Below are 17,266 nucleotides of genomic sequence, written 5' to 3' on the forward strand. Positions count from 1 at the left end.
CAACCAAATGAATACTGCATGATTCCAACTGTACAGTGAAACCATTTCTTTTGTTTGTTTTTTAAGTTTCCAACCCGTTCCCCCCCTGATCCCTCCCCTTACCCAGAGAAAAAAACAAAAGAAAACGGGAGAGGAAAACAGAAAATAATCATAAAAAAAAAAAAAAAAAGGCAAAAAGTTGAGTTGAGTAATTAAAAAAGGATGTCTGTTGCAAGCAGAGTGTTTGTCTGTTCCTCCGATGTCTAAATGAGGGTGAATCTTGGTCCGGCGGTGGCCACGATGTCGCTGTAGGGCTGAGTCTGGGTGACCTCGATGGCTTGCTGCTTCTTGAGGACGAGAAAACTGTAAAACTTGGCGGCGGCCTGCTTCTTGTTGTTGTTCCGGCACAATTCGAGCAGGCTAACCGAGTCGGCGCCGGTCTTGTCCATGACGCGCTAAAAAAAAAAAAAAAGGGACAGAAGCACAAGTGTCAGTTTAAAATGCAACAATGTATTCTAATAACATGTATAGATCGCTTTTGAAAACGGTCTTAATTCAGTCCCTCCAACACTAATCTCTGAAACTAAAGTTTTATCTGCACACACACAATCACATAAAAATAAATGAAACAGTCTCAGTCGACTTAAAATATATATTTTTTGTACCTGGAGACCGTGCAGCATCTGCTGGGTTCTCTTGTTCCATCTCTTCTCCTCCTGATCCTGGTCTCCGGTCTGACCGTCTTCATCCTGAGAACAATAGAAGAGTCATCAGTCAAATCCTAACGCTCACACAATCGAATAAAAGTCGCGACAGAAAGGCGAGCTCTCTAAACTGAGTTTGTCATAACTTTTTGTAGTTTAGTTTATTAACAGAATCCCCATTAGCTGACGCCGTAGCGGCCGCTAATCTTCCTGGTGTCCATAGACGAGACAAAATGTAATGCATAAAAAACATGAAGTGAAACAAACAATTTAAAATAGTATAAACAGAATAATAACATTTAAATAAAAAGAGTAGTCGGAAAGTAAAAAACAAAAGTGGTTAATGGCCTGAGAAAAGCTTAATTGTTTTTTTAAATGACAGATTATTTACCTGTACGAGTTATGTGAGAAGGTAGTGAATTCAAAGCAGTAATTTCACAAAAAATAACTGTTTGAGGAGGTTTGTTGTTGTTGTGGAGGCATCAAGTGACCTAAGCTAGCGTTCCTTGTGTGATGTTATGTCTGATTCATGTATATTGTTGTGCTTTCAGTTACTAAACAAACTCGCACAGAAAGCCGTTCTTTCCGACTCACCTCTTCGTCACTGGTGTCCTTCTTGTCCTCCTTGCCCAGCAGGTCCAGCTCGGGGACCAGCTGGGTGAGGTTGAGGCTGCTCTCCTCTGGGGGCAGATCCACCTGGGGCATGTCTAACCTCTGGGACAACACGGAGCGGTCGGCCACCTGCAGCGGCTCCAAGGGAGCCATCTGAAAACGGAAAAGCAGGAGGCGCATAAATTAGGACACGATTCAGTCAACGGGATTAACGCGGTTTCATGTCCCTCTCCGTTTCGTTGGTGAAGCATTTCCCAAAATTACCGCTTCGAAAATAAAACCATCTGGTGAACCATTTCTATTAGATAACGGATAAGAGCAACGAGACCCAATTAAAATGAAAAAGTGGAATCTGGTTGAAAACAGCAGGTATTCGTCTTGAAATATGACTACAGCTGAAGCATTGAACGCTGAGGAAACACGATGGAAACTTTATTCCAGTGTTTTGAGAGAGCAAAATAAAAAAGTAGATGCCGTGTACTCACGGGAAGGGGGGCCTCTTTGTCGATGGTCTTGCGTTTGACGCCGCGAGGGGTAGAGGGAGGCGGCATGGCGGTTTCATCCAGCGTCGTCCTGCTGCCCTCCATCGCAGAGGCGGCCAACATGCTGGGCTCCTCCATGATGGTCTGGTCTGAGGGACGGAGGAGGGACATGGTTATTGACTTAAACCAAATTTCCATGATCAAACATTTAGTGAAATCTGGGTGTAAACAGTAAAAAGTGAGTAAATGTAGTATTTAAACTAACAATGAGAATACAAAGCATACAGTAAACCTTAAATAACTCAAATGAATGAGACAATAGTTTGATTAAAAGAATAAACATTTATATACATGCCTGTATGTATGCCTGCTTATATTCTGAGCGTCTTTCTTTTAAAAGCATATTAATTATTTCAAACTCAGCGTAAATGAAAGACATGAACACATGAATATAACACATTTACATGACTTTTCCGGGCCTGGAAATAACCATTTTAAAATCCCATGACCGTAAGGACCCTGCTGATGACACGCGACTCACCGATGACGTCTCTGTGCTGACTCAGGATCTCCTCTCTCGGCACCTCTGGGTTCTCCAGCTCCTTGAGGAACTCGTCCAGACTGTCTGCCTCGCCGCCCTTTCTCCTCTTCCTCATCTCGTCCGGCACCAGAGGCGTCAAGCAGCGTGTGAACATCTGACGCCAAGAGATTTAACAGTTAAAACGTGGATGAAAAAAAACAAAAAACAGCAGTACAAAAAGTGTCTTAACCGATGACAAACACGGCAAAAACGTGATTTGAACTACATAAATAAATAGTTAACTTTATGGAGTGTGGCAGTCGCCAGTATTATAAAAAAAGTGGGGATCATGCCGGCCGGCTTCTGCTGACACATTCCTCGAACAGAAGGTTCATTCCCAGAGCCCCAACGATTGTTTTTAAGAAATCTTGTAAGCTGTTGTTTTACCGCTTTTCCTCATTAATGATGCAGTATCCAAGCCACCCCGTAACCCATTCACTTTTAATTAGAACCCCACTGATTAGCAGTGCGCCCACAGTGATAACTGCGATCCGCACATCGCTAGTCGGGAGTGTTTGGGAGGACCGATGCCAGACAAAAAGGAAAAAAGGGGTCTGCTAAATTATGCATCGATACGCTTTCCATTCAGTATTCTGGAGGGCCGACGTGTGGGTTGGAGAGGATAGGGAAAAGAGACAGACGAAACCAATCACTTCCTCCACCTCCTGTTCCTTCAATGTTCTCATTTTAAATCCCACAACCTGAACGGAATGTCAATGAAAGATACAATATTATAAATCTACTCTCCTCTTCCATTAAAAAAAAAAAAAAGTGCCTCAGTTTGACCTACTTGGAGAGTCAGCCGTCCGGTGCGGCTCGGTATCGTTCCCAAAGTGGTGATACCGCTCGTCCGTGATTTCAAACCGCTGTCAAATAGTCGCTAGCGGGCAACGCGTGTACATGTTTATTCACTAACATGCATATTTCTAACAAGGGTGCGTCACCTTGAGCAGCCTGGCGTTCCACAGGGGCTGAGCCGGCAGGGAGAAGAGCTTCTCCACGCCGCCGGTCTCCTTCCACATCATGAGCTTCTTGGTGGGCGGGGCGAGGTCGAGGGTGGTGACGATGTCCGAGTAGTCGGACAGCTGAGCCCGGATGGTCTTGCTGTCCAGCTCCTTCACGCTGTCCACAATCAGCTTCCTCTTGCGCTTCGCCTTGGTCTCTTTCACTGGAGAAAGTAAAAGATACAATAAGTGTATTGCTCGTTGCTTCATTATCATTTCCACATCCATAAAAAGGTAACGTTCCAGCACGTAAATGGGTCACTTGTGCAGCTGCTCAATACAACCAGAGATTCATAGTCATATCAGCCAATCTCAGTCGATATGCACAGTGAATCATGTGTAAATGTTGAAGCATTTAGAGAACGAATACTTTAAAGAAAATTTTACAAAGAAGAAGACACACACTTCTACAAATAGCAATCATTTTTTAAATAGCGCCATCTCCACAGAAAGGTGACGGAGGGTCTCACCAGTGATGTCGATGGGCTCCAGGGCAAAGGCCTCCTCCTCATTGTGAACCAGTGTGGTCTGTTCCGTCTGGTCAGCCATCGCTGGCAGTGGCTCTGCCGGGCCGGAGTCTGGGCTGTCGGGACCCGCTACACACACACAAAAAGGAATTGTAATTCATCGTCAACAGGGACAGAGATGTAAGGCAGGGGGGGACGCAGCCCCACAATCAAGTGAATGTACTTTATTGAAACACAGCAATGCTATAAGAACGTGAAACGCTCTTTGCCTCTTTCCTTTGACGGTCGACCATCTACCTGCATGTCTTTTATCGTTGTTCAGCTGTGTCTGACTGATTTATATAGTTATATACTTCATAGACTCTGCATGCTTTTATGTTCTGTGCCACTGGCATGGATGTTTTTTAGTGTCTAACTTTGCTTTGTGTGTTGAATGTGTGAGCCTCTGTGTTGTCTTGTTAGTACTTGACTGTCTCCTGAATGAGGATACTATGTATTTTAATATTCTCACTCATTCATTGTTGTGCACGCATCGTAGAAATGTTTTTATCAAATAAACCATTTATCAAATGAGAGATAAATGGAGACAAAGTACAAGGAAAATATGAATATATTCTATTTCACATGCTGCAAACAAAGCGGCACTTTACTCACGTGACTGGAGGTTGTCAAAGTCGTCCTCGTCGTCGCCGTGGTCCGGGGGCATCAGGATGCTTTCTGTGATGGCTGGAGGGTCGTCAAATATACCTCCTCCGTCTTCAGAGCTCAGTAGCTTATCAACTGGGAAATAACAAGTAGGATCAACCATTAATGAGGTAAATCATAAAATAAATCTCACAGAACAACTTCAACAGTAGCCCAATAAAGCCAAAGCTGAGATTTAAAATAAATAAAGAAGCTGACCCAGCATTCCTCCATCAGTGTTGCCCAAGGAGGCGTCGCCGAAGTCATCGTACTCCATGTGGTTGGACTTGTCAGGGAGGTTGGCGGGTCCGGGCTCAGCCTCTAGCAAAAGGTTAGAGGCGGCGGCTCCGTGCATGATGTCCTCCTCAAACGTGCTGGCGTCACGCATCATTTCTCGGTCGTCCATACCGAAGTCAGCTGGAGAGCACAGACGGTGGATGTTATAAAATATGAATGGGGAACATCTGTTTTGTTGTATCCAACAGTTCTATTATTCCAATAATAAAAATACTAGATGTAAACTCTTATCATCCTACATGATTTTGCAGTACAAATAAATAAATAAATAAATATATATATATATATATATATATATATATATATACACACATACATACATACATACATACACACACACAGAGGAAAAAGTGTATTTCAGTGTGTAAATGTGTCCTACCAAAGTCATTGTCCTGCAGGAGGCTGAGGTTGCCAACGTCTTCCCTCATTGTGATCTCTTCTACTCGGCTCTGGTTTAGGGTGAACTGTTGAGCCACATCGATGTCACTGTGAGGAAAAACACACACAAAAAAGACATCCAAGATGAGTACAACAGCTGGTACTTGAATGACACAAACTCACAGCCTGGTAACTCTAGTTAACTTACTCCAAATCAGGCAGCGGCTGGTCAAAGTCATGGAACTCCTCGGGTAAGGTGATGGCATTGTAGGCTGCCTCTCTGTTTTCCTCGGGGAGATCCACCACACCTGAAAATAGACAGAAGAAATACTGTTGTTATAACACACAACTGCTCTCCATGATCAAATATCTGACAGACAAAGCCAGTCAGGGTTTTGTTTGGACACAAAACTGTCCTTCAAAAAGCTGTTCATCTTTATGGTCTCGTATAACCCAGCTGGTTACAGATGGAAAAAAAAACACAGGCGTCCTCATATCTGTTGATTTTCTGTTTTGTTTTCAGCCTTGAGGCTTTATCAGTGCAAAAAAAAAAAAAAACACAACAAAAACAGCACCGACTCCCTTTCGTCAGTCAACAAATTACAGAAAGCGCTTTGCTCCAGCTCTAGTTTGGCTTGTCGCCTATGCTTACCTGGCCGAAAAGCCATTTTGATCTTGATGAAGGCTTCATTACAGTCAGCGAGCAGGTACTTGGCCTTCCTGTGGTAGATTCTCACCACCCCGAGGAGCAGGTGGCCGGATGTACGAAGAGCCATCTTCACCTAAGAGGAAAAAGGGGAATGGGAAAATTTTTACAAACATAAAAAGGCATATTGAGGGGGAACATTTTCTTTGTTCAAAAACACTGAACTGCATCATCAGCATCCATCAACGTTGCACAGCAATGACTTGACAGTGGAAATGAACCATCTTATGCAGCCAATGTAATTTGTTGTTTTAAACAAAGAAAACACTGTTAAACTGTGACAGCTGCACGCATGAACTCTGAATTTAATCTACTTCCATTTCATTATTTTTCCTTCTCATTAAAATTACCGCTTTTAATAATTGAGGAGGCAAAAAAAGAAAAGCAGAACAAAGCCATGCAAGAACTTAGGATGTGAGCACGGCTGCACAGTACGAGGCCGGCAGAAAGCACAGGCTGTGCTTTCATCTCGTTACCTTCGGCGAGATGATGCTCTCCACGCTGCTCTCGAGGTTGCATTCAAACACATGGGCCTTGGTCAGCTTCTTGTCCCAATGGGCCGCTAGCCAGATCTTGGCCAGCGGCCCACGTTTGCTGAGGACAAAGTGGGCGTAGAACATTGCCCCGGTTGGCCTGGCTCACACACGCACACTGTGGTATGGCTCACCTGGAAATGAACACAATAAAGCAGTGGTTAGTTGATGTATAAGGAAAAACCTGCAGGTTGCTGCACTTGATACTGCACTTGACTACCGATGATATCTGGTGGTTTGTGATATGAGAATCAGTTTGACTACTGCACAGAATCAATGCTTCGTCATTATAAAACATATGAATGTCCAAATCATAAATTCACCCAAACAAATCTGGAAAATGTATAAAAGGATCGAGCTCTATAGAAAACAAGGATATTTTTTAACCCTTCTTCTTAGCAAGTTAGCAAACAACACTGCAAATATGTGAAACCAATTGATTTTAGCCAACATTAAAAGAGCTAACTTTGGTTATTAGGAAGCCACGTTATCCTCTTGACAGGGATGAGTCTATGTCTGATTGAAACATATAATCTCATGACATTAGCTTAACGTTAAAAAGGTTAAGCTAATGTTCATGTTCCCTCAAAGCTCGTCTTTTGTCTCTTCATTTGGTCAACAATCACTTTGTGAAAACACAGCAGGGCACGATATAAACAAAAATTTGATTTTTAATCAAAACAAGCGCTGACTTTTCACAAGTTCCGCCTATTTCCCAGCCAGGGAGGAAAACATTGGAAATGCACATGTCTCCCAGCGGTCGCGTTAACAAACAACTATTCAGCTTATTCCAATAATGCATTTATAATTTACACAAATACACGAGTTTGTTAAAAAAAAAAAAGATTTAAAAAAAGGCGCGCGGTTATGTAACGCGAGGCATTAATAATACGGTGTAATGCGTTAAGAGCGCCAAGGGGCTGGTCGGCGCCAGCAAATAGTCGGCGCCATCAAGTGGGGATGAACTAAATTAGCCGCTAGCTAACTACAAAAACGAGCAATGAAAAACGACTCGTAGCGATTTTAAGTTCATTTAAATATATTATAGCTCATTTAAATATAATATAGCTCACGTGAAAGCCCAAATAAAGCGCGCCGGAACCAGAAAGCTAACGATACTCCTACTTTTCCCCCCTCATTCAGCACAACTGTATCGGTAGCTAACGGCTAACGGCTCCGTGTACAGTGAAGGCCGCGGCGGGTCCGCGCAGACGTGCGTGCCTGGTTCCGCTCGGGGAACCCGCAGAACCGGGCGTGAATCAGTCCGCTGCAGACACACTTACCGACAGCACCCCCTCTACGGTGAAATCCCAGAGATTATGTGATTTCTCCCAGCGAATTCTCCCCTGTTGTACTCATTAAAACAGCCAAGATGGCGCCAGTCGCCTTCCTCCCGCTCACCGCTGTCCTTTTAAAATCGGCAGGATGTTTACAGTCAAAAAATGGCGGAGGAGGAGTCTGTCGAGGCCGAGGCCGAGGGACGGCCCGCCAGGCGGCGATAGGGGGCGCTGTGGCAGAGTGCCGACATGAAGCTTCACAACACGCCAATCAATATGATTATGAAGACGAAAACAGTGTGTGTGTGTGTGTGTGTGTGTGTGTGTGTGTGTGTGTGTGTGTGTGTGTGTGTGTGTGTGTGTGTGTGTGCGCGTGTGTGTGTGTGCGTGTGCGTGTGTGTGCGTGAGTGTGTGCGTGTTTTTGTGCACTCAGTACACACTGTCACTGTACATAGTTATATTTCACTGTATATACTTATATACACTGTATATACTTTGCATTTTTGCACCTTCTTTATTGTTTAATTTTCCTAAATGTAATACACTGAGGTTGTATTGTATATATTGAGTATTTTTCATACCTAATATTTTTCTGTCCATCTATCTATCTATCTATCTATCTATCTAAAAACTGTATTATTTATTTTTATTTTCAGGGTTCACTTTCCCCCGAGGTTGCACAGGGATGTTGTACTCGTGGCATCGTGTTATTGTGTCATTGTGTTATTGTGTTAGTGCCGACATGATTGTCTATACTCTGCTCTCCAATCGCCAGCTGTCCCATCTGGTCGCTAATCTCTTGAAAACATCAGATCCCATGTTGTAACAGTGGTTGTGACCCAGCAGTACGTCAACAGAGTGGCCTAAAACAAACTGTGCTCTCATAATACACCTTACAGACAGCATTTTGACATGTCACATGCATTGTTCCATTCAGGGCCCCTCAGTTGCAGGGGCCCCACTATTGTGCACACTCTGGATAACACTCAAATGGAACAGAGCCATTATGGACCTTGTTAGGGTCACCTGTACCTGTCTAATCCTGCTATAATGAGCCAGCATGTTTGCTGTGAGAAAGATAAGATGAAATAAAATAATCCTTTATTAGTCCCGCAGTGGGGAAATTGCAGGATTACAGCAGCAAGAGACACATAGTACAATAAAAAAGTAATATAACTATAAGTAAACAGTAATAAAAAAACTGTAAAATAATCCATAATAGCCATATTATATATACGGACAGAATAAGATGTATTGAAAATGTATTTATATTGCACCAGTTAAAAGTGTTTGAAGGCCCAGTGATGAACAGTTACATTATTTTTTTTAATGTGGGTATTAGTCTAATCGGTTCATCAATATTGGCACGAGGAGGAACACACACACACACACACACACACACACACACACACACACACACACACACACACACGCACACACACACACACACACTGTTGAGCGTGTCCCTGACATACAGCAGCAGGGCTCCATGTCACTGTATAGATAAATATACTTCTCATTAGCAGCATGGCTTGGGTATTGATTGATCAAGTCCTTTAAAGTCATATTCAATAAATGCATATATGCAGAAACAAGTAAACTCACAAGGCTTGAGCTGCGTGATAATCATCATAATCACGTGATGACACTGCAGAACGCATTTACTACTTCAATGGAAGAAGGACTAATTCACTAAATGCATTCCATCCCTGCACAAACTCACCGCCTCGTTGTGAGTTAAATTAATTATTGATCGGGTCCAAAATTACGAAACGCCATTCCGGAATTGAAAGCTAACAAATGCAAGAGAGACAATAATGCATTTAACATGGTGTTTAATATAAATGTTTTTTATTTTTTATCTGGATATTCTGATGTCAGAAGTGTGCACATGACGCATTGCAACACAGTGCTGCACAGTCTGCATGGTGACACCGTTTTGGGGCCGCCATCTGCTAAACGGCATACTTTTATCCGTCACGTGACACGGACCTAAGCAGCCTCGTGTGCAGCGCTTCTGTGCATTCGCGCGAGGCGTGAGTCACGACGCCGGAACATCTGATTCTCTCCACACACACACACACACACACACACACACACACACACACACACACACACACACACACACAGAAGCTATCATTATCTGCACAGCTGTGTGGAATATATATATATATATATATATATATATATATATATATATATATATATATATATATATATATATATATATATATATATATATATATATATATATATATATAAACAAATTGTGGTTTCGGATTTGCATTATTGTATATATACACACTTAAACATGCAGATTTTGATCCAAGCAAAATTAGACTCCTTTAAATCATGTGAAATCAATTGCTTTTATCCCTAAATATTATATATGATTAATGATTGGCTTCTTTTTATGTGTTTATATCCGGTTGTAACGAGCTGCTTCAATGGTGCGATGTAAAGCTGATATAAAGGAGGGACATTTAGTGAGTGGGCAGCAGTCACAGTATTTGATGCAACAGTTGGATAGAAACCAGACTACATGCATGCCGAGACCATCTCTGCAGATCCACCTCATCGGATTAAGAGATGTGGCATTGATTAGCATACCCATAAATCATACAAGCAGACGTTTGGCAACTGTTTCACTCCTTGGTTTATCGCTAATCACTTATTTCCTCTCAATCCATGCAGGAAAGAAAACATCTACACATTTGGATCTTGTTTTTTTTCTTCCTCATTTGGTCCACAGACCATTCAGAGTGGATGTGGTCTTGATGTGAAGTCCAAATGGTTTTATTTTTGCTGTGTAGGCACTGGTCCAGCTTCAACTGCACATCTTTCTGCCCAGTTTGGTGTGTGTGTGTGTGTGTGTGTGTGTGTGTGTGTGTGTTTTTGGGGTATCTCTCCTGTAGCTGCAGCTGAGTTGGCAGCTCTCATGCACCACGGGATCATCCTGGATAGATGCTGTTATTTATGCAGCGTGTCTAAACCGATCATCCTGACACAGATTCATGTAAACACAGCAGTTTCTTGGCATATAAGGTTCTCACTCACACACACTCTCTCACACACACACACACACACGGGAAGCTAAAGGTATTATTTAGTTTGGCTCTCCCTCAGCGGGCGCACTCCATAAACCCAACACGCAAAATACGTTTTGGGACGCCTCAAAGTGGGTCACCAGCGGGTCAGAGAGGAAGAGGGATCTACTGTGTACATTTTAATAATGTACTTCTAATACCTGACGTTGAAAGACAAGCGGACACAACCAAAAACACTCAAAGAAAAATAAATGCACGACAAGACAGGCAATTTATATCAAATATTTTATTTATTCTTTTTTTTTTGGTTTGTTTTTATAAAATTCTTTTACAAAAATTGTGATTTGTCATCCACCCCCCTCTATCTTTCCATCTTAATCTCTATAAAATTAGGTCTGCGGTTACAGAAGAGAGGGAAGGAAGCAGGCAGAGGTTCAGTCCCGTCTGATAAATACTGTGTATGATTGAATTATGTGTGTTTCATGTACTACTACAACCAGGAGGTAAAGAAATACAAGGCAGTACGAGTGAAACAGAAACGTGGTTCCTACAACAGAAAAGGCAGGAATGTCGTGTCAGATGTGTGGTGATGAGTCTTAGTAGCGTTCCAGTGTTAAACTAAATCATTTAGGGAGCCAATAGCCGTTACTGGAGATCGACAAAGAACACAATAAACCTACCGAATGAAAACAGGGACCTGTTTCTTGCTCAAGGCAGATGGAGGGGGGAAAAAACAACAACTAATAAGTGTATTTCTTCTGAAGGCACATCAATATATAACCCCCTTGCCCTCTGAAACACAAAGAAGGAGAAGAGATCAAGATTGAACGAAAAAAAACGTCATCTCAAATATTGCACCAAGTTCATTTCTGAAATGTGATTCTGTTCACGACCATATTCAGCTGTCTCCATAGCGCTGCGTTTAGTAATACGAGGATTGTTTATTTGCCATCAAGCTGTGAGAAACACCATGCAGCACCTTTCTTTCTTTCTCTCTCTCTCACACACACACACACACACACACACACACACACACACACACTATTCCCCTCCTCTCTTTCTCACACATTTCTCTCTCTCGTATAAACAGGAAATGTTTTGGTGGCATTCCTCGTGCGAGCCGAGAACAAAGCGTAAAAGCGAAACCGTGTATGATTTTATTGGCACATATTGTGGCGAAGGGGTACAGAAAGATGTCGCTTCACAAAAACGACCGTTTGTCTTCCTCGAGAAACGGAAGCGGACGCGACCGGGAACGAGGCCGGCTTCACCGGGATACTTCATTATCCCCGGTGGAGCCACGCCGGGGTCAGAGACACAGGTGCACAGTCTCAATCCATCACGGTTCAGATGACCTGATATGACGTACGAGGACAGGAACACATTAAATTAAATGAAGCATGACTGTTAATCGGAACCTAACACTTAGAAATAGTTCCAATAAGCTCTTGTGTGCCATCTGAAACATTTATACGTGTGCAGTGAATCAGATTGAGAAGAAAACAAGTTGAAAAGTTGACCTTGGAACACACTTTCACATCCTGGTTTCACACTTTGCCCGATCTGAATCTCAGAGATACACATTGGCACAAATTGAAGGTAACGTGTATTTATGTTGAGGAAAAGCCTCGAATGAAATGAATGACTTAATAGAGCATCTTTATCCAAATGTCTTCCCTGTGCCTTTTTTTCTCACGCATGAAGCACTGGCTCCTGCTAACCCGTCACTGGACGACATGCATGAAGACAACGGCCGTGTATAAATATAATTTGCCCCAAAACATCCATTCCCTAGTTCTGTGTGTGATCTTCTATGGTTCTCCTGGTCAGCACGTATTCAAGGACCCGCTCCAGGACTTCTTGCTCGAATGAAATAGTCGTGTGAATAAAATGTCAGAATGGCACGTAAGGATTATTTACTTTGTCAATTGAATACAAATAAATCTGGATTTTTACTTTAGCACGGGAAGCAATGCAAACGGCGACTTGAAGAATTCACTACGGGATCCATTATTCCATCGATTATGACGGCAATCGTGAGGAAAGCAATGACTTTTCCTCAGACCCAAACGCTGTGAGACCAACTTGAGGCACTGTGAATATCAAATCAACAATCATAACTCTGTTCTGTGGTCGTCGTTCCTCTCGTCGCCCGCCTGCTCTTGGTTTGAATTAAGACGATACAGAGAGAGAGGTACTGGCCATTCATTCACTGTATTAAAAAAAAAACTAAACACAATCCAAAATAGTGTTATCCTCTTCATAGTCATAATCATCAATAATATTCAGACTTTCAGCAACCTGTGTGCACGGAGCAAGAGCAGACGGGTGGTTTCCAACGCCGTGACCTTGACCACTCAAAGACGAGCCGTCCTCCGGGGTCCTTCAGTGGGCGGGACCCACCGCTCTATGGTGGAACCGGTGTGCTCCGCTCTCCCCTTATGCACATGAGAGCAAGGGCAGGAAGGAGAACCAGACCAATGTTCCTGTTCCGGTTCCTCCTCTCCGCATGTGGCGGTCCCATTTGCTTCGTCACGGAAAGGCTCCGCGTTTCTCTTCACCGCCGCCGTGGCCGCCGCCCCCTCGCTCGGTCAATGCTGTGTCCAGAGAGCCGGGGGTCTTTGGAAGGTTATAGCCTCTCGATGTCCCTGTACTTCTTCCGCAGTATGGACACCTGGTCTTTGAACAGCACCGGGTCCAGCCTCATCTGAGAATGGACCAGGGGCATGGTGCCAAACCAGCTGGCAAACTTGTTCATGCAGGTCTGGCGCTGGGCGAAATGGTCCGGGTCAGCCCAGCGAGACGCCCGCGAGCTCTGTGGGGGGGGGGGGGGGGGGGAAGGAGGGTGAGAAGGAGGGAGAGAGAGAGAGGCAGCGCAAGGAAAAGAGAACAGATAAAAGAAAAATGAATAATGCATCACAAATTATTCTGACCTTTTAGAGCCCGTTGTAAATATTCATGAGTTTATTTAAATGGCAAGAAACACACATTTAAATTTAAATTCACAAATGACTGATGATCTGGTTTAACCGCCAACACTGTCAGGGTTTAAGTGGTGCGATACGTCGAGGCCATCGGCCGCTACAATAACCAGGAGACGCATCGGTCTGCTAAGTACGCAGCGGTCCAAAGGCGTGAAGGAGGCGCGTTTGAGACGAGGAGCAACCCGCGTTTGTGAAAAGAGAAAAGCACCGTGCTGGATTTCACATTCTCCTAAAAAGTGAAGGATGTGCTTCATGTTTTCAAATAGCTTCTTCTAATCTACGTGCTAAAATTGCCACCGACTGTCTGCATCTTTCAGGTGTTTCCCTCCACAAACAGCTTTTTTTTTACTGATTTTTCGAAAATGAGGAAGTGAGTTTTAAAAAACTCAAACGCTTCTAGATCATCAACCACAGGTCCGATCTAATACATTTAAACGGCTAAAGTACTGTAAACCCTTGTGAGAAGAGAAACGATGGACTACATTTAAAAAAAAGATCGCTATATTTGTATAATTACGTAAGCTCCTCAACATGACTGAGCGATTATAACATAATATTCTTTATTACTGGTGCAGCATGCTGGGAAGGCACCAAAAATACAATAAAAAAAAACACGGGGATCATTTTTATTTATTTTTTAAAGGCAAGGAGTTGCTGATTCTTTAAGAGATCAATGACAATAGAGGCTGGTATTCATATCAAGGTCATATGAGCTGTAGAACACCTGTAGAAGCCCTAGGTTCCCCTGGGGTTGATGCGTTAAAAGCCATCCATAATCCCCAAGTTTACATTATGCCTCTTTTACCTTCAGGCAGAATCTAAAATGAACTCGTTTCACAGGATTAACATTCTGCCTCACCTGTCCCATCATGGTCTCCTTGTATTGTTTCTTCTGGGTGACCTTGATGGGTGGTAGTTTAGACACAGAGGACACCAGAAAATTCATCAGAATGTCCTCGCAGTTGGACATCTGGTCCACCATGCTCCTCAGACTGGCCGGAAGGTAGGTGGTGTACAAATAGTGGTAGTATCTAAAAAGGGAGAACTGTGTTAGTACGGCACTAAACTGAAATTCAGCGGAGACGAGCAAAACACACGAAGAGAGGAAGAGCGTCAGTACTTGTGATAGATGGCAGCGCCGGTCAGCACCATGGAGTAGTCGTTGGTCCATTTGGAAGTGTAGCCCCAGCGCTCCTTGTTGCCGTCCCAGAAGTGGCTGCGTGCCGGGTAACCCACGATGCGGTCTGGGAAACTTAGCCACACCGTGAAGGCAAAGTCCACCTGGGCCGAGAGCAGAGGTGCAATGATGAGCTACAACTTCTGCTGCGTGTTCCTCTGGATTTATAAATGACGGGAACTGTAAATGTTGTGGGAGTCTGACCTCTGTGGTGGAGAGAACCGTGTCCTCATCCAGACTGAGAACGGCGTCGGTGGGGATGGTGTCGTAGGGCAGGAAACGACTGCTTATCACCTGGAAGGATGAGCAAAACACAGAAATATATGAATATTGTGTAATATCAAGGCAGGAATGTTGGAGGTTTAAATGAAGAAACAATAACAGGGAAGGTTTTTAAATCACATTCCTTGTGAAAATGGTGGCTGAGAGAAGTCTACGGCCATGTTTGTTTGTTTGTTTGTTACCTTGCTTTCTCCTTCTATAACAATGACAGGGACTGAGGTGACAGGCCAGCGGTGCTTGGCAGGAAGAGGTTTGTCACAGTTCCACAGAACGATCACCTGCACAAAAAGGTAAAATAGGTCAAGCTCGGCCATCACAACATGTTCATTTACACACAACGATGCTAAAGAAGCAGCGGATTAATGGCTGAGATGTCTCCATGTCTGGCTTATAAATAAATATATGTACAGATCAAAAACCCACAATTCAAAGCTCTTCTTTTATTTTGTCCCTATTTATGTGAAAGACATCTCTTTCTACTGCAGAACTATTTTCGGAAACTGTCACACCGCCTACAGTTACACGACAGGGACAAACTGCATCGCTGTTCATGTTAAAAACTAAATGTGCTGCCACCTCCATGCTGGCCGTGCAGTTTTAAATCCAGAAAAAAAGAATCCTCATTTATGGCGAGTCTGCAAAAATACCCAGGGTTATACATATTTACTGTACACATAGAAAAAAGCCACTGCTCCGCAACATAAGGGAAACCTTGTAGTTAAAATTCCAACAACCATAAACTCACCACTATCACTATCTTAAAACGGCCTATTATGTGTGAACTCACATTTTTTTATATTTGACAGCTTTCTTTGACACCATTGATGTGATAAACCTGAAAAAATGACACTTTTCTTTCCGTTTAACATTTTAAAACACTGCGTTCCTCATCGGATAAATTGTCCACTGCTGATCACAACTGACCGAGCCGAGTAACAGTGCAATGGGTGTTGAATTACCTGAGCACAGTACTGGGATTTGGCCACAGCGACCAGGAGCTTCATGACCGGCTGGGACTGGGAGACCAGTGGGCTCACCACGTGAACGATGGCCGTAAACTTGGTGTATGGCTTGACACCTGAAAACGGCCGGGACACAGCAAACAGGTTACATGTTGAAGTAGCATCGTGGTTGTTTAGCTTCACTGTCGTACCCGTTAACCGTCACTCATTTTGAACTGAACGTCACAAAGTAGACTTCTATCTATAATTAACACCTCTGACAGCGTTGAGCATCTTAGTATGTGCTCGTTTCCTTCAGGCTTAGTTTACTTGACACACAGCGGAACTAATATATATATATATATATGACTTTATTTTAATTTGTATATATCTTTCATCCCTGTTGCTTCTTTATATATTGATCTTTTATCTTAGTGTGTTTGTATCTTCACTTGTCAATTGTAAGGCGCTACTGATGACGACAAAAACATTTCCCCTAGGGGATTAATAAAGTATATATTCATTCATTCAACAAGCCGCCTCGTTTCTGGCCAATTAACGCAAACACAAATGCACCACGCAGGTCTAATTGGTGAGCTTCTCCGCGACTAATCCTGAATTAATAAAGACGTACTTCATAACTTGTCCATCTAAAAAGGCAGGGAGTGCCGTGAACGTGGTTCTTAGCATACAGCACGCGTGGTTCTTAGCATACAGCACGCGTAGGTCTTAGCATACAGCACGCGTGGGTCTTAGCATACAGCACGCGTGGGTCTTAGCATACAGCACGCGTGGGTCTTAGCATACAGCACGCGTGGGTCTTAGCATACAGCACGCGTGGGTCTTAGCATACAGCACGCGTGGGTCTTAGCATACAGCACGCGTGGGTCTTAGCATACAGCACGCGTGGGTCTTAGCATACAGCACGCATAGTTCTTAGCATACAGCACACGTAGTTCTTAGCATACATCACACGTAGTTCTTAGCATACATCACACGTGGTTCTTAGCATATAGCACACGTGGTTCTTAGCATATAGCACACGTGGTTCTTAGCATATAGCACACGTGGTTCTTAGCATATAGCACACGTGGTTCTTAGCATATAGCACACATGGTTCTTAGCATATAGC

The 17,266-nt window shown here is 43.3% G+C and overlaps 2 protein-coding genes across 2 annotated transcripts in view; both read right to left on the reverse strand.

The window, feature by feature from the left end:
- Positions 1 to 178: 178 nt before the first annotated feature.
- On the reverse strand, positions 179 to 7,830 carry LOC306744802 (double-strand-break repair protein rad21 homolog A-like). The gene is made up of 14 exons (XM_079227489.1): positions 7,710 to 7,830; positions 6,370 to 6,560; positions 5,840 to 5,969; positions 5,396 to 5,495; positions 5,189 to 5,295; positions 4,732 to 4,929; positions 4,483 to 4,608; positions 3,832 to 3,957; positions 3,302 to 3,525; positions 2,319 to 2,472; positions 1,781 to 1,926; positions 1,278 to 1,448; positions 645 to 728; positions 179 to 434 (listed from the first exon to the last, which is right to left on the reverse strand). Exons 2-14 carry the CDS (start codon positions 6,511 to 6,513, stop codon positions 243 to 245), a joined length of 1,902 nt encoding a protein of 633 aa, XP_079083615.1. The 5' UTR covers positions 6,514 to 6,560; positions 7,710 to 7,830; the 3' UTR covers positions 179 to 242.
- A 5,348-nt stretch (positions 7,831 to 13,178) lies between these two features.
- The window catches only part of LOC306745105 (exostosin-1b-like), a gene marked incomplete at its 5' end in the record, with an annotated part of 29,222 nt that continues 25,134 nt past the window's right edge, over positions 13,179 to 17,266 (reverse strand). Inside the window, 6 exons of the mRNA XM_079227840.1 lie at positions 13,179 to 13,565; positions 14,594 to 14,765; positions 14,855 to 15,015; positions 15,116 to 15,205; positions 15,376 to 15,471; positions 16,153 to 16,271. Of these exons, the coding sequence (XP_079083966.1) occupies positions 13,380 to 13,565; positions 14,594 to 14,765; positions 14,855 to 15,015; positions 15,116 to 15,205; positions 15,376 to 15,471; positions 16,153 to 16,271 (824 nt within the window). The 3' untranslated portion in view covers positions 13,179 to 13,379. The remainder of the gene's footprint in view (positions 13,566 to 14,593; positions 14,766 to 14,854; positions 15,016 to 15,115; positions 15,206 to 15,375; positions 15,472 to 16,152; positions 16,272 to 17,266) is intronic.

Source organism: Taurulus bubalis, assembly GCF_910589615.1.
Source record: "Taurulus bubalis genome assembly, chromosome: 12".
In the NCBI taxonomy this organism is placed as follows: domain Eukaryota; kingdom Metazoa; phylum Chordata; class Actinopteri; order Perciformes; family Cottidae; genus Taurulus; species Taurulus bubalis.